This window comes from Anopheles marshallii, chromosome X (genome assembly GCF_943734725.1).
Source record: "Anopheles marshallii chromosome X, idAnoMarsDA_429_01, whole genome shotgun sequence".
NCBI lineage: Eukaryota > Metazoa > Arthropoda > Insecta > Diptera > Culicidae > Anopheles > Anopheles marshallii.
The window spans coordinates 7,977,611-7,996,955 of NC_071325.1; the positions used below are offsets into that span (position 1 = coordinate 7,977,611).

The 19,345-nt window shown below is 45.5% G+C and overlaps 4 protein-coding genes across 4 annotated transcripts; 1 reads left to right on the forward strand and 3 right to left on the reverse strand.

The window, feature by feature from the left end:
- Window positions 1-1,395: 1,395 nt before the first annotated feature.
- On the reverse strand, window positions 1,396-2,815 carry LOC128708182 (uncharacterized protein C6orf136 homolog). The gene is made up of 6 exons (XM_053803146.1): window positions 2,687-2,815; window positions 2,350-2,520; window positions 2,113-2,273; window positions 1,795-2,016; window positions 1,597-1,666; window positions 1,396-1,512 (listed from the first exon to the last, which is right to left on the reverse strand). Exons 1-6 carry the CDS (start codon window positions 2,813-2,815, stop codon window positions 1,396-1,398), a joined length of 870 nt encoding a protein of 289 aa, XP_053659121.1.
- A 4,042-nt stretch (window positions 2,816-6,857) lies between these two features.
- LOC128708340 (NECAP-like protein CG9132) lies at window positions 6,858-8,019 on the reverse strand. Its single transcript, XM_053803317.1, has 3 exons — window positions 7,531-8,019; window positions 7,071-7,273; window positions 6,858-6,930 (listed from the first exon to the last, which is right to left on the reverse strand). Exons 1-3 carry the CDS (start codon window positions 8,017-8,019, stop codon window positions 6,858-6,860), a joined length of 765 nt encoding a protein of 254 aa, XP_053659292.1.
- Window positions 8,020-9,601: 1,582 nt separating this feature from the next.
- Window positions 9,602-11,959, forward strand: LOC128712107 (trithorax group protein osa-like). Its single transcript, XM_053807006.1, has 3 exons — window positions 9,602-9,625; window positions 9,721-9,972; window positions 10,037-11,959. Exons 1-3 carry the CDS (start codon window positions 9,602-9,604, stop codon window positions 11,957-11,959), a joined length of 2,199 nt encoding a protein of 732 aa, XP_053662981.1.
- A 1,857-nt stretch (window positions 11,960-13,816) lies between these two features.
- LOC128718205 (uncharacterized) lies at window positions 13,817-18,694 on the reverse strand. The gene is made up of 8 exons (XM_053811876.1): window positions 18,403-18,694; window positions 18,101-18,304; window positions 17,913-18,032; window positions 17,508-17,702; window positions 16,550-16,658; window positions 16,212-16,471; window positions 15,855-15,920; window positions 13,817-14,706 (listed from the first exon to the last, which is right to left on the reverse strand). Exons 1-8 carry the CDS (start codon window positions 18,692-18,694, stop codon window positions 13,817-13,819), a joined length of 2,136 nt encoding a protein of 711 aa, XP_053667851.1.
- Window positions 18,695-19,345: the final 651 nt, after the last annotated feature.

The following is a 19,345-nucleotide window of genomic DNA, read 5'->3' on the forward strand; positions in this document are numbered from 1 at the left end:
AAATTTGGATGTGTTTTCTAACGCTAAAAAAAGGAACGCGTCACTTACCCAGTCACCTCACACCACACGCGGGCTACTATTCCACTTTTTTGGCTAAATCTCGTTGGCAATTCTTTTACCCCTTCCGCGTGCGTGTGTGCTTTCGTACCGGAAGAACGTATTAAAATGTACGTAGGTAGGCCACGGACATACAGGAAAAACAGCCGCAAAACTGAACACAAAAACGAGACGGAAAACAAAACAATCGCGAACGACCCTGCCACCGAGAAACAAATTCCCAAACGGGTCTGATGATTGTGTGTCTTTCTGTATGTGTGTGTGTGCGGAGTTAGTGTACAGGAAAATTGAGCCATACAAAAGAGGAGAAAAATATGTGGATTCAAGGTTATGCAAGCTGTGCCCTCTTGCAAGAGTACACTTTGCGGTAAGGAAGAGCGAAATAGATACAGCTTTTGTGTGTATGAAAACATTTTTCCCCGTATATGGCTATTCTGACAGTTTGAACTGTCAGTATGAGCTTTCAAAAGCCAGTGGTGGCAAATGAGCGAGGAAAATATTTAGAATATTTTATTTACCCCAATATTTTGCATGAACAGTTGAATAGTTTTTAGTTAAATCAGAAATATAAACCGTATGTTAATATAATTATACCAATCATTTTACACAAACGACAACGAATACTTAAAATAAAACTTCTTTATTTTGTCGTTTTATATCAATTAGGCTCTGCTCTAAAATTTTTCGACAAACGAAAAACTGGAGTATGTTGTCTCGACATGTTTTACGTGATGTATGCAAACAAACTAACTGATTCGTGTCACGACAGATAGTTTGCGTTTGTTTAGAGCACGACAGATTTCAGAGCATCGCCTAACATTGTATACTTTATTTTCCACTTTTCGTAGTTTCCTGTATGACACACCATTAAATGCTTTTATGCAAACTGTGGAACGCGCGACAGTGAAGTGCAGTGAATCCACAGCTTAGTTTTTTGAATGCCTGCACTGACTTTCTCGTTCGTAATATTTCTAAAATTCTTGTAATCAAAACGAATCATACAAACTATACTATAACTTTTAATTTAACTTGCGAATAGCTTTCTTAACATTTCTTTCCTAAAATACCACCTTTTAGTTTGCTTTTCAATCATACAAGCAAGACGAAAATGTTCAGAAAATCAAACCTTCTTCTGTTCTATCTGTTTCACTTTTATTACTTTGTTTCCCCCAAAACAAAGCTTGATACTACAGTCATTTTATAACTTACAACACTATAAAAATAATATATAAAAAAACGTTCAGCAAAAAACGACACAATTTGCAGCAACCACAATAAAGCAAAGAACTCAAATAGTAAACCTTTGCTAATATCAGGACCACAAACAATACGGCTATTTCAATTCATTGTGCCCACTACCGGATAGATTTCTGCCGTAAGCCCAACCATTAAAGCCAACTTTGGTGAAACGATAGTTTTCGGCGGGACCTTCACCGTATCATCGTCCGGCATTATCTAGAAAGTAACCAAAGCAGCACAGCGTATTAAAATTTTACACATTCGGAAATTCGTAGCAAAGAGAAAGAATGTTAGATATACCTTATCTACTACATGCTTAGACACCAATCCATCAGGGCCAACGTATAACACTGAGAATCCATCATACCAACTGAAAAAAGAATTGAAAACAAAACATAAATACAAAATATGGAATATTTTTTGGATAAGTTTCAATCCTTATAATGGGGAACAACACGAAGCTAACTCCGAATTCAGAGTTTTTTTCCAAATACTTACGCTTCCTGCTCGTCGAATATTTCCTTCAATTTCCATAGCTTATACTTCCAAAATTTCAGCATCACCTTGAGCGCACTAATGCCCCGGATGCGCCATCGCACCTTCACCGTGTTATCCTCGGGATGTTTGGTGATTTTGAGCACTTCGAATGTAACGTAGGCAAACTTTAGGTGGCCGACGGTACGCAACAATGCGATTTGCTTCACGTAATGGTACAATCCTCTGGAAATAGCGACCAAAATATAAAAAAAAGAAAAGCAACGGAATAAATTGTATTGTTTCAGCTGTTTGAGTTGAAATTAAGATCGAAACCCGTACTCCGTCCGTGTACCGCGAATGTTGTTCTCGAAGATTAAGTTGGGGCTGTAGATGGTGTAGTCGAGCGGTTGGACGAATAGCTTGGGTAATGTTTGCGACAGCACGTGATAGACACGATGCAACTGCTCCTCGGAAGGTTGATTTTCTTTCGGTTGGTTGCCCTGACGGGAGTGAATGGAAAACCGGGATTTACTTGTATTGTTCAACAAGGTTATAATTTTTGGTGTTGGTTCTTACCGTAGCTGTGGAGGAGATATTGTCACTGCAATACTGGATGTCGCTTCGCTCGTACCGATCGCTGTAGAGAGTTGCGTTTGTTTCGCTCAGTATACTACGGTTTCTATCCGCGTTAAATGCATCGACTGCAAATGCATGTGAGAGTGCAGCAGCTGGTGGTTTGCATCGGTTCTACATAGGCGAAAGAGTTTGGAAGTTAGCACGCAAGAAAGGGAAAATCAACAACATCGAACAACAAAACCATATTATGCAATATACGAAACACTTTGCTCGAGAGATGCATTTTACGGGGAAATTAGCTTTTTTGCTCTTCTTTTTTATTATTTTGGAAACTTACATTAGCAGCAACCGTGGCTACACCGGCGACACCAGAACGATGTACTTCGGAACCGTACGACCGCGGTGTGAATATTCCACCCAGCAAAGAGCGACTTTTCCGCGTAACACTCCACAGATAGTTGGCCATGATTTACTCAGGCCGCGTACGACACCCGCGGGATAGTTTCCGTATTCTTATCGTGCGCCTTCACCAGACACCAAGAACAGCTCGTCGGAGTACGGACGCTTTCAGCAAACACACGCCGCGAGACGCCTTTGCTGCATGCTACCTATATTATTTTCGGTACAATGTTTTGCCCTTGCGAATGCTGTTACATTGTCAAACGCCAGTGCACACCGGGAAAAATCAAAACCCGGCAGAGACGGTACGGATGAACGAGACAGCCGGTGCGTGTAGAAGCGAGATTGATTACTTGACAGTTCGTCAATGTCAGATCGAGGTCCGGCGTAGACGGATTTTTATTTACAGCAGAGTTGCATTTTTTTATGTACATTTTTGTATTTTCTTCGAATTTTAATCATCAATTCAACGATTTCATTGAAATCAACTAGCGCGTAGCCGTGAAAATATAAATGTAAACAACTTACTTTGGCATTTAATTTATCACAAGGCATGACCGAAACATGAGATGAGTGGATGAAAAGTTTCACAGTAGGGGAACGAAAATTCCAAAATGTAGTAACCTTAGCTTTTCTCGAGCAGTTTAAAAAAATGCTGTTATTCGAGCAGTACCTCGAATTTGTATGGCCTTTGGTTTGTTTACGTTTGATTGTCAAACTTTTAACCGCCATTCCTAGTGTGGAAGCTTCGGTTTGTGTGTAAAAATGTCTCTTTACGGGTTGCGTCTTCTTCGAATGGTTAAAGTGAAATGATAATTAATCATTGCGGTGCAAGTTGTGTTTTGCGCCATTTAAAATAACCAATTACAGAAAATCAATCAACCAGGAGGAACCGCATTGGCGTAGTCTAGTGCCTGAGATGGGTAATTGAAACGCATCCAAAAAGTTGCTTTTTATTCGAGGCCAGTCTTTTTTGGCCCGTTTTCTAATTTACCTCGTTACTGATATGCTGTGTTTCTGTTTCGCATGACGGTTAATTCACAGGTGCTAAATGTGTTCAACTGAACACCGGCCTGGTTACCATGATCGGTCAAACGAAACGATCTAGCCACCTGCTGCCGGCTACTTAAATATCCGATGCAATATCAAAGACCACCATGATTTCGCCAGGCCCCAGTCGTGGTTTTCTTGTGCGTAAGCTTCCCGCACTTTGAGCTGCAGCTGGCGAAGGCAAATGTAAGTTACGTGTTATGTATTCTCGATATGGTATTTCCAAAACATTTACAATGAGTTGGTAGCATACCAGCATAACATGAAAGCGTTTCTAAACTGATAACAATAAGATCGTCATTACCCGTGCATTCATGAATAGAACCTTTCAGACCGCCAAGCAATTTAATAGACGGGATCTTAATCAACACGACGTACAGATTGAGGAAATTGACCGATTGCAGATCTGTTGCTTAGCTTTGTCACGAAATAGGAACCGGCAGAATATAGAATATTTCGGCAAGGTTTGAGAAAAAATGGGCCAACTTTGTTCATGTAGCGTTTTACTGTATTGCAACAAAATGCTCATATCCATATTTGAGCTGGTTCAAACATTGGACAGAATCCAACATAAAAAAGAATCGAAAGAATATATTCCACTAGCAGTCACAACTTAATAACAACCTTCCAACTACTGTTTTGTTTAACACATTTATCTTGTCCGTGATCCAACTATACACTGCGTTTGTTTTATTCGTTTCATTTCACATCTTCTTTGTTTTACCTTTCAGCAGCCCCTCCCCAGAAGCTCATCTGCTACGATTTCCCTTTATATAGCGCTTCTCTCCTAGTTTATCTACTGTTCCACGCTTGCTACTTAGAATTATTTTGCCATGATGCAACAAACGAATGGATTTGCACCACGGGAGGGGTATGAAAGGGAAGGGAGGGGGTTGGATGAGAGGGTAAAACACAACATCACGTAAATCTAAAAACATTCGCACGTTTGTATTACAATTTTTAAATAATCGTAGCTTACATTTGCAACATTAACAAATAGCCTATCGCTCGTCGTAAATGGGTACGAAAGTGATAAAAATACAAAACAAACTAAGAAAACAAATGCTAAGGAATGCCAAAGTCACACCATCCACCGTCCATACGTCCGGGGCTAATTAGTGGATTATTATTCATTATTATTCTTCGCTCGCTCATGCGACTATGACAAACAACAACAAAAAATGCAAATTTACCCCGACGAATTCTGGCAGATCTTTAAATCCCGTGTCTGTTACATTACGTTTGCGCTTCTTATTCCCTTTACTTCGAACTATTCCCCTTTTTAACTTAATGTCCACCTTATCCACTGTGGGAAACCTTCTGGTTGGGGTTGTTTTACTTTTGCTGCAGTTAAAATCTAACTTCCATCTTGTCCTGCGCATTCACGCCCCCTCCATTTAATCTATCGTCCGTTGTAAAGATCAGGTATGCCAAAACCAAGTGAATATTTAAACTGTTTTTGAGTAACATTTTTCCTAATTTCCCATACAAAGAAAATACAGATAATACCACAAAGAAAGAGGTAAACATTAAATGGTAAACACAAAGAGGTGGGTAAACATTAAATAACCTGTTATTGAATTTTGATATTTAATCGCTGAGATTTCACAGCTAGATTTCTGTTTGTGTGTGTTTTAGCATTATGTACAGACAGACAATCTTCTGTGCGAGTTTCGCCTCTATTGATGATTGCATTCTGCACTATTGAAGATCATCTTAAAGTGAACATGTAAGTATTAATATATCGATTTGACTTTCGGTATGTTTGCCTTCAACAAACAATGCGCAAAGCATCCTTATACACTGTTAAACAAAATGCCTTAGATTCGTTAAACGCAACAACTGGTGTAATAAAACTAAAACCTATGCATGAAAATATCAGCAATTCAACATAATCACGATCTATTCACGCACTGAGAGGGGCTCCCTGGTTTTTTTTGACATACCTGGGCCTTTTTTTGTTTTGTGGTTAGTTTCATCTACCAATTCTACAACTTTCCATTTTGTTGTCGCTCACTACAATATTTAGATAACATATACTTTCTGCTTGGTTTTTTTTTTACTACTTTGTTGGAGGATTTTTGGATAGGGCTTGTAGAAGGGTAGTGGAATGGAGCAGGAGGAGGAGTCAGTGTGTATATCTCAATAGCAACAATAAGTATGCGTATCTACTTTCTGGTTTTGTGTCCTTTCCCTTTCTCTGCTCCGGAACAGCAAAAGACCTACCGATCCAAGTATGTGTTGGGTGTTTGTGTATATATAGCTATGCTTCGGTATCCTTTCTGACCTGACCGCATTTTATTGCTGACATTCTTAACGCAGCGTGATTACAATTTCACCTAACGCTATTCTGCGCAAAGAATTCTATTATTTTCCCTATACATACGAGTACATATATGTAGATGTGTGTATATATATAGCTTTGTTATTACAGATTATGTGTATTATATACATATGTAGCTAGATATCCATTTGCCAAACCCATATCTAATACATACATACGTATATAAGCGTTATCAATAACATGGTTGCTGTGTGTTGAATGTGAATATATGTCACGCGGATGTGGTATACCTTTGCCCGTTGAGCGTTGGCCACATCCAGCACGCACGCGTGTTGGATATATTCAAATAATATGTGTCTATTCGCGACCCTAATACGGATCTTACACCCCCTCCTGTTTGACTATACCTATAACACTATTCTACCACCCTTTCAGGATACTTTGCCGCTTAATATAGGTGCCTTTCGCCCTGTTTCCTCTGTTTTCGCACTAGTGTGTGTTGTGTGTGTGGTTAATATGTGTGTTTTGTGTTGATTTAAATGTAAAGGATCACGCACGTTCGATATCATATTCCTCACGAAAACTAAAGTACAGCTTGCAGCGCGTCTTGTAGATATATAGCACGCGTCTTCGGGGATGCTTGGTTTTTTTTTTCTTTTATAGCCGCAGGTTTTCAACGCTTAATGATGATAATGAGGATGATGATGATGTGTGTGACGTTTCTTACCAGAAGTAAAGCGGACTTGCCTTGCGCTGACCGATCCGACCGACAGGCTTAAAACTGTACCCAGTTGGCGTTCGTTTTGCTCGGTGTTGCTGCGGCTGCATCGGCCGTTGTGCTTTGCACCCTAAAACGGTACAGTGGATATGATGATAAAACAGCATGTATCTCCTTGTGTGGGAGTGAGAGTGTTTGGTGTGGTGTGTGATAAAAGACAAGCAAACCAACACTGACTCATTACAGTTGTTTATCGCATTTGAAACGTACCCAGCGGAAGTAAATTCGCCCCATTCCGTCTGTCCGCCTGCTGTTGCCGCCGTGGCCGATGAGCTGGCCGGCAGCTGTTGATGGGAGGGTGATCCGGCCTGGGGTGGGCTGATCTTGTTGCCACCTGGGGGTGGGGGAAGCAAACCACCCGCACCCGTTTTTTTGCCAGTTAGTCGAGACGATGCCTCCGAGCCGTCCTTTTTCTATCAAGCGACCAACAACAAAAGAAAGTTAATTTTTTGTACGATCATGTCTTCGCTGGTCAACACTAATGCGTTGTCATTATTTTTTCGTGTAATTGCTACTAAAATTCGACTGCAAATGACGTTACTGCTAACTCTATTATATTAGTTCTAATGAGTTATATTACCTCTCAGAAGCGACATTACGGGATTAATGGAAACAAATACTTCGAAGCAGGTTCGAGGAGAAAATCTACCAAGAAGCTTATTCAACTCACCGTAATCTTCATATTGATCTTAATAGTTTCTCCCTCCTTAAAGCCAAGATCGAGTTGCTGCTTCGGTTCCACTTTTTCCTTCTCGATCTTTTCCTCGTTCTTTACCCACTTGAAGTGATCCTGTAGTGCGACGTTCAGATCGAACGAGTCGGACCTATCGCCGAACCCGAGCCCAATAAAGGCAGTACGCCCATTGCCATCCTGTATGCGCAGCACGAAGTAGCGTGAACTGTCCGACACCGCCTCGATCGCAACGCCCGGATAGCTTTCGATCGGACAGTTGGCGAACAGTGTGCCGTTGCTCTTGTCCTCCAGCTTCACGCACAGGGACCGACCCTTGGCCACCATTCGCAACCGCCCGGTCCAGATCGGGTCAAGCAGGTTCCAGTCGGCCGCCCGGTAGCTGCGGTTACTCTGCCGGGGTGGTATTTTGTACACAAACACTTCCTGCTTTACCAGCACCACACTCTCGTACTCTGGTTCACCCATTGCAGTACGCCCCCTTTAAGAGCTTATATTTACTTGTGGTAAACGCTCTGTGCTTTTCACACACTTATTACTGCCGTGGTCGTTGGGGACTCTAAAGGATATATAGCCAAGTAGCACGAGGCAAAGGATTTTTTTCTTTCCTTTCTTTCGCTCTATTGTTGTTGGTCAAGCTTTTTTTTAATTCGGGTGTGCTTTTGGTTCCTCCTTCTTTACTAGAACGTAAGGCGTTGTTGGATTGTTATTGTTCACCCGCGCTCGACACGATTCACATTTCGTGCGAACGGATCTCAGCAGCAAGTGTTTTTGCCAGGAGCGAAAGAAAGGCGACCCTTTATGTGTGGCCTAGTTTTTGGGGTACGACTGCAGTTGAATGTGCTTTTAAAAATAGCTTCCCGTCGTGCCGTTTTGAATGCTCGCAACCAATGTAACTATCGTACCACGTACGGTAGGCGTTTTTCGCTCGTGTTGCTTACGATTAGATGCTTGTACCTTCTCGCTTTTGTTGGCCACCGTATCCACTTTCGATGTGGTGTGCATCCGATTCTTTTTATGACGTAAGCAGCCTACCACTCTCCAGGGCAAGATGGGGTCCATTCAGTTACGCTGTCAACAGTGACATGTTGTTGTTTGCTCCAGTGTGTAGGCGTGGATCGGTGGCCCAACCAGCGGGACAGGTGGAAGATCCCCAATCACATAACTGGGCAGTTTCAAACTTAACCGAAATTCGGCTTCTCTCACACTGTGCCTGTTTTTTCTGGGAGGAAATTAGAGCAGCACTGCAGACAAAGCTACCCATTGTTCTTGACAAGCTCGCTGTGGGCGTAGAGTTGTTTACAACAGCCCTTTAAAAATTACTCCTGTTGTTGATCCCAACTCTATTCAAGGGTATTGGACGAAATAATCAATAGTTCTTTTGTGTTAAATACATAATGAATAAGATTTTGTTTATTATATTTGATTAATTATTATTATTAGGCTCAAAATTAGGTGCTTGGATGTTTTTTTTACCAGAAGTAATTAAATATTTCACATATTTTAGGAATCTATTTCGAGGCAACAAAATTTAAATGGTTGCAGAATCAGAATAAGATTATTAATATTAAATATATGCTTACTGTGTGAACATTTTCGATATATGCGCTTGTAAACCGAGCATAACGAAACGTCTGACAGCAACAGCAAGGACGGCCATTTGATCACAGTTCCCGAACCCGCGAGGGAAAGAAGAACAGAAAGAAGCTGTCCCGCGGGCGTCATAGCGTTTTCTATTGTTGCAGCTGTACGTGCGGCAGGTAGAATTTGCTCGAAATGCAGTGAAGTTTTCAAGACGTTCATAATGTGTTCTCACCGATGGGAAACGTTTCATTACCTGTTTTAAGATCGAACAATTGCATTACACTGCAATCTGTTCGGGCGTTAGGCAGCTGCATTGTGGAATAGACGCGTCGAAGTCGTGTATTTTACCGGTGTGTTTGGTGATGAAATCATTGATTAAGTGATCGCTTTCTCTCAACCTACCATCAAATTTTGCTTAGATCCTTAGACAACCGTGTTAACAAAGAAAAAAATCACAACAAAGACAATGTCGCTCGCCTATTCCCAGCAGGTAAGTCGACCTTATGCCAGCGCAAATATATTGATTGAAGCTTACTGATGCGAAACTGTTCTTCCTGTTCTGTTCCTATTCTCGGTAACCCACAGTCACAGCAAGCGTCGAATCCGGGTGGTGGCCGTGGTGGTAATCCACCAAATCGTGGCCAGGGACCGCCCCCGAGCTCCATGCATATACAGAAGATATTGGATGAAAATGCGGGCCTAATACAGACGATACAGGAGTTTCAGTTTGCTGGTAAATCGAGCGAAAGCATGTCCTACCAGGTGGCATTGCATCGAAACCTCGTCTATTTGGCGAATCTGGCAGATCCGCAGCAGAACGTATCATCGTTATTACCGGTAAGTGTTACGATTATATTGCCAAAGTTACCAGATACACTATCACTTGCAAAATGTTTTACAGCCACCGCAAATGCTGCATGCTATTCAGCAACAACAGCAACAACAACAGCAGCAACAACAGCAACCTCCACCGCCAACACACGATGGCAGCATGATGGGCCAGGGCCCTGGTCAACCGGGAATGCCCGGTTACCCGCAACCCGGCCAAGCGCCACCGGGTGTCGGAATGGGTGGTCAACAACCGCAGCAGCAGCAACAGCAGCAAGGTCAGCCGCACGCGAGCAACGGTGTGGTGCCCACAGGGCAACAGCACAACCCACACGGACCACCGAATCCGTCCGCCGGCGGTATGCAGCAGCCAGGCCAGCAGGCCGGTGTACCGGGTAACGTTGGACCCGGTCACGGACAGAATGCGGTCCCGCAGGTGCCAAATCAACCTGGACAGAATGTAGTGATGGGTGGTGCTGGTGGTGGTAATCAGCAAGGTGGATACCGTGCACCTGGTACTAGTGGACCGATGGCACCAACATCGAACGCACCTGTAGTTGGTGGCCAGCAACAGCAGCAGCAGCAGCAAGGTCTCGTGAACCAGCAAAATGCTGGCCCGGGTGGAGCGATCCGTGCACCGGGCATTCCCGGTCCGGGTGGACAGCAGCAGCAACCGGCTAGCCAGCCATTGCCGCCCCAAACGTCCGGTTATCAGCAGCGTGCTTCGTACAACGTGCAGCACTCACACTATCCGGGATATCCGCCCCCGAATCAAGCACCGTACGGTGCTCAGACCGGATATTCCCCGTACGGTGGTCCACCGAACCAGGTGCAGGGTTACGGACCGCCACAGGCAGGCACACCGCAGGGCTACCACCACGCGGGTGTACCACCGGCCGGTTCGACCGGTGGTCAAGTACCACCGGTACAGGGTTCACCATATCCGGGTGCGGCCGCAGGACAACATCCTGGTGCAGGTGGAGCTGGTGCTGCTGGCAGTGGTGCTGGACCGGGTGCGTATCAGCAAGGCCTGCCACCCGGTGCTCCGAATGCACAACCACACGTAGGCTACGGTCCGCCTGGGCAACCACCCGTGCAGTATCCGCCCCAGGGTGGACCCGGTGGGCCTCCACCACCGCACGGTTATCCCGGTTATCCGGGGGCCGGTGCCGGCGCGGGAGCCGCTGCTGCTGCCGGTCCAAATGGTCCATACGGTCAACCAACCGGTCCCGGTCAGCAGGGTGGTCATCCACCACAAGGTCAGGTAGGCGGTTATCCTGCACAATCTCCTGGCTATCCGATGCCACAACAGCCACAATACCCCACGGGTTATCCCGGCACCGGTCCACCGAATACGGCTGGACCTATTCCGACCAGCGTTGGCGCAGGTGCCGGTCAGGCGGGTGCAGCAGGTGCTGGTGGTACAGTCGCGGGACAACCATCCGCCTATCCGGGTCCGCAACAGCAGCAACAACCCCCACAGACAGCAGTTACCGCTGGAGGTCCAGGTGTACCGTCGTCCGCCATCCCTGCCACCACTACCTCCTCCTACCCGACGGCCAACCCGGGTGGTGTGTCGGTTGGTGCCGGCTCAATGCCCCCTGGCGGTTCGTACAACACACAGCCACCCAACGCGCAGCAGCAGCAGCAACAACAACAGCAGCAGCAACAACAACAGCACGGTCAACCACCGGTTTCGAGCTATCAACAGCAGCAGCAACAGCAACCGGCTGGAGCCGTTGTTCCCGGACAGCAACAACAGCAACAACAGCAGGGTGCCCCGGGACCAGCTGGACCGGGTGTCTATCCACCCCATCCACCCTACCACCAGCAGTCGTATGCACCGCTGCCCGTCCCCCAGGGCCAGTATCCGCCCGCCCAAACTGGATATCCGCAGTATCCGCAGCGTCCACCGAACACACAGATGCCGCCACCCGGTCCGCAGGGTCCACCACCGCAAGGTGCCTACGGATATTACGGTCAGCCACCACAGTAGAGTGGGGAAAGCTTCGATGTTTTAATTTGTTCTTCTTCCTATATACATCTCTCTATCAGTTTTTAATAGTTTTGACGATATCTGCTTAATCGGATTGATTGAACTCAATTTGTGTTAAGATTAAAATGTAACGTGGAGTGTGTCTGTTTGCTCAACGTCTGGATTACAAGACGCGAGTTCGAATCGACATTAAACCCCTTTTGTGCATCATTATTCCCTTTCAGATCAGATCCTAAATCCCATCCAGTCCAATCCGCCGTAGCAAGGACTTACTATCCAGCTACGTGGTAAAATTAAGTCTAGAATGCAGAAATGGCAGGCCCTTAGCATGCCCTTAGAAGGTCGTTACGCCAAGAAGAGAGAAAGAGAGAGAGAGAGAGAGATCCTGAGAACTATCACCTAATTCTAATTCTATACTGCAAGACCCGACCCTACTCGATTCCGCAACTGCTTGGTGTTGCAGTTTGTGAAGCTGTTTTTACGATTAGTTTTAGATAATGTTAGTTCCCGGCGTAGGAACCACAAATACTTTTCAATAACTCGTCTAAAATTATACAATAAGTAAGCAAACGTCGGCGAGAGTTTCCATCTTAACAGGATCGGTTCCGTTTGCACAAGTAACAGTGCATGAATCATACGACAGCTAAATAATAATGGCAGCGAATGAACTTAGGTTGATTGTGTCTAGAAAACATGAGTGCTGTAGTGCTAGACAACGCTGGCTAACACGACTACACGAAAAACAAACCACTAACAGCAGGAGTCATTAATCTTTTGTACAGTAACAAAAAAAAAACAAGGATTTCAATTTGTTTTATTGGCTATAAGAGGCATTTTAATAGCACTCCATTTTGCATTTTAATCGTGGACAACAATAGGCACTACAGACCCACGTGCAACGACACACAAGCGGTTAGGTTTTGCAGTGCAAAATTTCTGGCACTGAGCTTCGGGGATAATACGATAACGCTATCCTAGTGCATAAACAAATCACAATCCAGCTATTACTAGCCGGCGATCGGATTGTACGTATGCTTTAATTGTATGAATATTTGCATTGTAAAATGGGATGAGAGAGATGAAACCCTAATGCGAGAACAAAAATGTAATCCAACTCGTAACTAAACTGAACGAATGGATTTGTTTTTGCTTTGCCTTTAGTTTGCAACAAGAGCATTGTCACAGTATCTCATGTATTGTTCAATGCCAAAAAAAATATATAAAATGGAAACAAGATACACAGTTTTCCCGAAATAACCCAAACACAACCCAGAGGAAACAAACGGATGATTGTGAAAAAAAAGTTGTATATTAATTTAACATAAATTCAATAAATCAACCGGCTTGAGGTTATGTACATAGGGTTAAAACCGACTTCAACTTGATTGTTTAAAGGCATAATGCATAATGGCACAACAGCACCAAGGTATGTATCGCAATCGGCCGTTCGGATATCATCAAATCGTTTTTCAGTGTAGGAACTAATGTTTTAGGTTCGAACGACAGGAATCGATTGTTAGGCACCGCTTGCACAGTATACAGGAATATATTACTCTATATTGGTATTTTATAAATAGCTAAAATGGTTTCCCCTTTTTACTAGAATCGTTTTTTGGTCCTTTTTGAGTGCTTTTTTTCCTTTTCTTTGTTTTCTTTTGCTTTTCCGCCATTACCACCTAAGCGAGCGCATCGTTTGTATGCATGCAGCAAATAACTGCCGCAGAATTTCCCCGGTCAGATATTTTTGTTTGTTTCTGTGTTGTTTACCACGCCGAGCGAATGGTTTTTACTGATTATAATAGGATGATGGGCGCGTGTGAACACTACGGGCTGTTTGGGAGTGGTCGGTGTTCCGTTCTACACGTTCGTCGGTGCGTCCATCGCGCACACGATCGTCTTCATGACGGCGGCCGCCGCTAGCGAGGCGTAGTTCTGCCATTTGCGTGACGTGGTACCGTCCTTGTAGTCGGCAATACCCTTCACCAGGATGAAGCTATCCCGGCAGTTGCCGACCACGCTGTCCAGCACCGAGTTCATCTCGCTGTCCGTCGCTAGCAGATGGTACGTCTGGGCGTACTCTGTCCGGGCACTGTCGGACCGTACCAGATCGTAGCCGGATCCGATCGGGCCAGCATGCAGACGCGTCTGGTGCGGTACGGGACCACCGGCCGCGTCCGCTTCATCCCCGTCCGCATCCGTCTGGGCGATCGGGTGTGCCACCTCGATCACGTTCTTGTTGCCGATGTTCATGTACAGCTTGTCCGTGTTCGGTGCCGGACGGGCAAAGTCATGCTCCGCGTGACCGCCCCGTCCACTGAGCTGCTGTAGCCCCTCCTGTACGTACTGCAGCCACGGCTTCTTGCCGTCATCGTTCTGCACGATCGTGCGTGCGATCGCCTGCAGCCCATCGTCTGTCGGATAGTAGCGCTTAACCTCCGTCTGGCCGCCGCTGTACACGTAGCAGTACGGCTTCTGGGGATTGCCGTTGGTTGGGTTCGGTTCCTGGATTGCGGATGCGATCACGACATCGCCGAGCCGTACGTGCCGCCGGTAGTCGGTGTAGTGCGGGATACCGCCAGCAACGCCGACAATGAACACGTAATCCACCTTCTGGAAGGTGCCGAGCAGACGGGTCGTGGTATTGCCCGCTGCTGTCATCGCTTCTCGCGTGCTACCAACCGACGGCAGCTTGGTACTAACGATCCGATGCGCACCTATATTGCCGAGCGTATATACGTTAGACTCACCTGCACGGGAGAAGAAGAGACAAAGGTTAGTTCGTTGGCCGATATGGAGGTACCGTGTATCCCGGACTATACAAGAAGCTGTTGATCGATAACCTTCACCCCCAACACACGAAGCAATCATTACAGTACACCCAACAAGACAACGATGTACGGCATTCCGGCGAACTGTTGTAACTTGCTGTACGATCCTCAATTTAGTGTTTGTGCAGTGAGTACACCAGCTCTAGATATCACACGAATTACTACCGGATATACAAAATGGACTCTGTATAAACTCTTAATTTCTTCATATCGAAAACCAATAGTGCATCAGATATATTAGACGATCCTCCACTACAGACTAATGGTAAAGCGTATTATTAAACATTGGAGAGCAGTAAAATCAGGTCGGAGATGGTCAGCAATATCCTTCATCTCTTTCATTAATTTCAACAATGGCACCAATCCACCTCATGATCTTGAGAAGAGTGTTTTATTCTCAAGAAGACAAACATTCATATACATCTCCTACTTTGACTGATTGAGTGCGCGAGAGTACAGCATCTTTTCGTTTCATCAGAAACGTGTCGGAACTAATTCTTCTTGGTGTCAGAACTAATGAACTGAAGGTGTCGGAACACGAGGAAATACGAGGAACACTCCCCGCAAATGTGGCCCACTGTTCACTCTTTGACCACTCATGAACCGATATCATAAGAAGTAATCGCGGAAAAATTCTATTCATTTCATTTTACTTTTTCAAAGGGCCGTAGTTCGTTCTTGTGGAAGAGACCGTAGAGATGTAAAACGCAACTAAACCTCAATAGACAAAAAAATCCCGAAACCCGATGGCAATGACAGACATAACAGTAATCAACATCTGAAACAATTAGCGAATGCAATGGGTAAATGTAATGTGCAATGTGTGTGTTTAAAAGCGATCCAACCACCAATCAACCAATACCAAAACGCACACGCAACGACAAAAGCTTCGTATCGTAAGGTGACGTGCTAGGGTGAGTGAGGAGAGTGAAAATTTCACGAATGACAATGCAGTACGTCGGACAGGTGTGCTACGAAAACAAATGCGAACGGGTTGGTGTATCTGTGGAGCTTCGTCATCGCCGCACAGACGAGTTTTGTAGTGCGTCCCGGTGGGAATGTCTTACCGAACCGATTCTTTCTTCTGTGTTTGTGTCGTTCCGCATCGTTAGTGGGCTTATCGGAGGAAGTTCCTGATATTGAAAGAAAAGTTAGCAAAATGGGTCACGAAGAATGTGAGGAACGAGAGGATTGTTTTCGGTTTTTGTTTAGTGTACGGCTTGGTGGAACATGCACGCAAAAAGAAACAACCTGAGAGTAGCGAAGTAGGTGTCGAAATGACGCAAGACCCTGGGTGCTTACAATCTATATAGAGATATTGTACTCTACTGCTTGTAGAATATTGGCATGCCATGCAAGAATATGTTGTCTTGCTCGTGACGGCCACCGTGTGCCGGTCTGCCTCACCGTGCTGCTCTGCTTACCTACGGTGGTGTAGCGCACGAACGTTTCCTTGTTCTCCAGCATGGCGTCGACCGCCAGCTTTTCGCAGTACTGCGCAGTAATGATGGCTATCGTTGGCTGCTTGTTCGACGCGATCGTCGGCATTTGCTTGACGATTTTGATGGCCTGGTCGTCATGGTGAATGCGGGTGAACGAGTTGTACTCCATCGATTTAATGAGACCACGCTCCTTCAGCACCAGCATTATGGCAAGCACTTCCTCCTCTTCCCATCCATAGTCCCTGCGGCAGTGAAAGAGAGCGTTTGCGGTGAGATAGGTTTTAAGAGAGGGTTTTGCAAAATAGAGTTGCTATTCGTACTTGGCTAGATCTTCTGGGGCGATTGGGTTCGGGTAGGCTTGCTCGATCAGTTCAAGTATCTTTTCTGGCGTCAGCGGAACAACTTCAAACTGTTCATCCTCGAAGGACACTGGAAAGAGAGAAAAAGCCGAATGACAGAATGTGAATAAGACGAATAATTGATCTCGGAAGACGCTATACGAGTGTAGTCAACGTATAGTGTACAATTGTCAGTAAAAGCAATCAAAACAACAACGACACAATCCAACGACGGATGAGTTGGTATATGTGAGTTAGACAGAAAGAGAGAGAAGGAGAGACAGTACGAAAAACAAATACTAAAGTAGAATGTATCTAGTAGTAATCTTATGAACATCAGCTTAATATGCTAACTCGCAACTACCAGAACAGCGGAAACCAGACAGAAGGAATGTTTTGGTTTATTTATTCATTAGTTTTGAACTTAGATAGATGGTTTGCAGCAAGTACATTCTTTTGCAAAGCTCATCAGATATATCTGGTCCACTACCATCGACATTTCGACACGATTCTTTTTATAGCATTATAGCAAGCTAAGAAAAATCAATGTGTATACTAGCAATTAATAAACTGTAAAAGGAATGTTATATAAATAAATAAAAAAACGAATATTAAGAAAATAACGAAACAGGCAAAAAACGGGACAACAGAACAATATTAATTGGCATATCTCGTACACACTAAGCAGCCATTCATGCGACCACGCTAGAAGTGAATATTAGTAGCGTTAATCTCGGGCGGCATTCCTTGTACTTCTTTCGGTTTGGTTGTTCGGTGAATGGTTTAGTGGCGAAAGATATGGGGGAGGGGGAGGCAAAAAAGGAAAAAAATGCGACAACAGAAACCAAAATTCAACACAAATCACTACATTAGTGGTCGCGGTTGTACATGTCGACCCAGAGACGCTTCATTAGTGTTTCGCCGCTAACGAAAGCGCTACCTTCGTCGTCGGTTCGCTCCTCATCCTGCTGCCGTTTGCGCTGGCTGATGGGCGTAACATGAATGCTGCCGCTACCGCTACCGAGCCGACCGTCACCATCGCCGCAGTCGGGGAAACTTTTCTGATCCCGATCGTTATTGTTTGTGTCAAGCTTGTGACAGTTGCCGTAACATATGATCACGTGCCCGGGGCGCGCTGACCCAGGAGCCAGAATGAAAGGAGGGGGGCGGGTGGTTGCGGTGGAGTTTTTGAAATATTTTGTTTTGGGAAAGGGTGTTGGGGTTTTGAAGAATTTTCAAAAAGAAACGGTAAGAATGAGAGATTCCAATCGCACGTCGCACGATACATACTAGAGTACTATGCAGGAAGAAGTTACGAGGTGTACGGTAGAGTGACACTACTTACAGGGTCTTGACGGTGGGGCTGACGTTTGCTCCAGTATCCGTAGCTCGATCTCAACTGCTTGAATTTCATTGTAGCCTTTCTGCAGCAGCTTCATAATCTTCTTGATAAAGCCGACATAGTCTGCGGAGGGTGGAAGGTGATCGGTCAGTGAGATCTGTCCCGGAGTATCCCCAACCATTGGAACTTACCCCGCGGGAACTCTTTCGGGCTGACCAGCTCGCGGAAAAAGTCCTGCGCAACCTGGGCCTGTACGTCCTCCGAGGCGAGCCATGGCCGGAACCAGAACTTTATGCGCCGGGACTCTTGCGAGTGCTGACCACTGTTGGCGCTAACGAGAAACACACGAAATTCCAGGCTCAGTTGGGCTGGTTCTCGCTGGCGATTGGATTGCTCTGGAAGCAGTGTTCAAGGTTTGAAAATATTACTCTGTCCAACAAAACACCCGGAAAAGGGGTTGAGGAATTGCAGCAGTGGAATACGCTGCACGTACCTTCGGCAGTTTTGTTTATGATGATGCCCCGATGGTCGCCACCGGCCACGTGCGTCCGTTCGCCAACCGACTGTATTAGCTTCCGCTCGATCAGCAGCACCGTGGATGTGTTTGTCTTGCCGAGCGGAGTCATCACGACCTGCTCCTCGGCTGGCGTTTGGGAAGGAACTGGTGCCACGCCCGGTTCGTTGCTGTTCTGCTGCACCTTCAACGATTGCTGGGGACGGTCCGGTTTCGGCGGTGTCGGTGGCGGCGGCGGACGCTCCATCCGCTTCACTGTCGGGGACAGCATTATGTCGTACGCGGGCTCCTTCAAGTGTTTGCCTGCTAGAAGTTTTGTCTATACACCAGCACCGTGCTGGAGGGGGGAAGTATTCTACAAGAAACAAAAAAACAGAAACAAACATCAACAACATTCGTCCATTGATCCACAAAAGGTAACCTTGCTTTTCGTGACCTGGTACCGGAGGGGGGGGTGCTTTGTGCCACATTTTTTGCCCAACCCCACCCCAAATCGTAAATCTGAAACCAAACGAGGGTTCTGGTGAAATTTTGCTACGTTAAACCGAAAAGCCGATGAAATACCGCACTAATGCCACGCGATGGTGAGCCCGCACCCGGTTTATGTGTCCCTGTCACGAACAGTACCATCTCCTGGTTCCAATTTACCGACCCATGACTATCGCATTCGAACTATCGCTAGCGGATCATTATCGGATCGGAACACCACGGGTGTCCTGCAGCGAAGCAGCGTGCGGGAGGAAAATAGTTGCAAACTTTGGAATGGAATAAATTATCCAAAGTTTGGCGTGCGGCTATGTCTTAATATTCGTGACCCTGGCACGGCAAACCCGCGGTCGATACTAGGACGTCACAGCGTTGGAATATCGCCGGCGATGAATTCTAGGGAAATTCCAACTCAAAACCATATTGCTGCTGGTCA

Coding starts and splice junctions, on each gene's coding strand:
- LOC128708182 (XM_053803146.1), bottom strand. CDS start 2,815: ATGGCCAACTATCTGTGGAGTGTTACGCGGAAAAGTCGCTCTTTGCTG. Junction 2,017..2,112: donor ATTCGCGGTACACGGACGGA/GTACGGGTTTCG, acceptor CGCTATTTCCAG/AGGATTGTACCATTACGTGA. Junction 1,513..1,596: donor CTAAGCATGTAGTAGATAAG/GTATATCTAACA, acceptor GTTACTTTCTAG/ATAATGCCGGACGATGATAC.
- LOC128708340 (XM_053803317.1), bottom strand. CDS start 8,019: ATGGGTGAACCAGAGTACGAGAGTGTGGTGCTGGTAAAGCAGGAAGTG. Junction 7,274..7,530: donor AGATCAATATGAAGATTACG/GTGAGTTGAATA, acceptor GTCGCTTGATAG/AAAAAGGACGGCTCGGAGGC. Junction 6,931..7,070: donor GGCGAATTTACTTCCGCTGG/GTACGTTTCAAA, acceptor GTACCGTTTTAG/GGTGCAAAGCACAACGGCCG.
- LOC128712107 (XM_053807006.1), top strand. CDS start 9,602: ATGTCGCTCGCCTATTCCCAGCAG. Junction 9,626..9,720: donor CGCTCGCCTATTCCCAGCAG/GTAAGTCGACCT, acceptor GGTAACCCACAG/TCACAGCAAGCGTCGAATCC. Junction 9,973..10,036: donor ACGTATCATCGTTATTACCG/GTAAGTGTTACG, acceptor AATGTTTTACAG/CCACCGCAAATGCTGCATGC.
- LOC128718205 (XM_053811876.1), bottom strand. CDS start 18,694: ATGCTGTCCCCGACAGTGAAGCGGATGGAGCGTCCGCCGCCGCCACCG. Junction 18,033..18,100: donor CCCGAAAGAGTTCCCGCGGG/GTAAGTTCCAAT, acceptor CACCCTCCGCAG/ACTATGTCGGCTTTATCAAG. Junction 16,659..17,507: donor GGAGCGAACCGACGACGAAG/GTAGCGCTTTCG, acceptor CTCTCTTTCCAG/TGTCCTTCGAGGATGAACAG.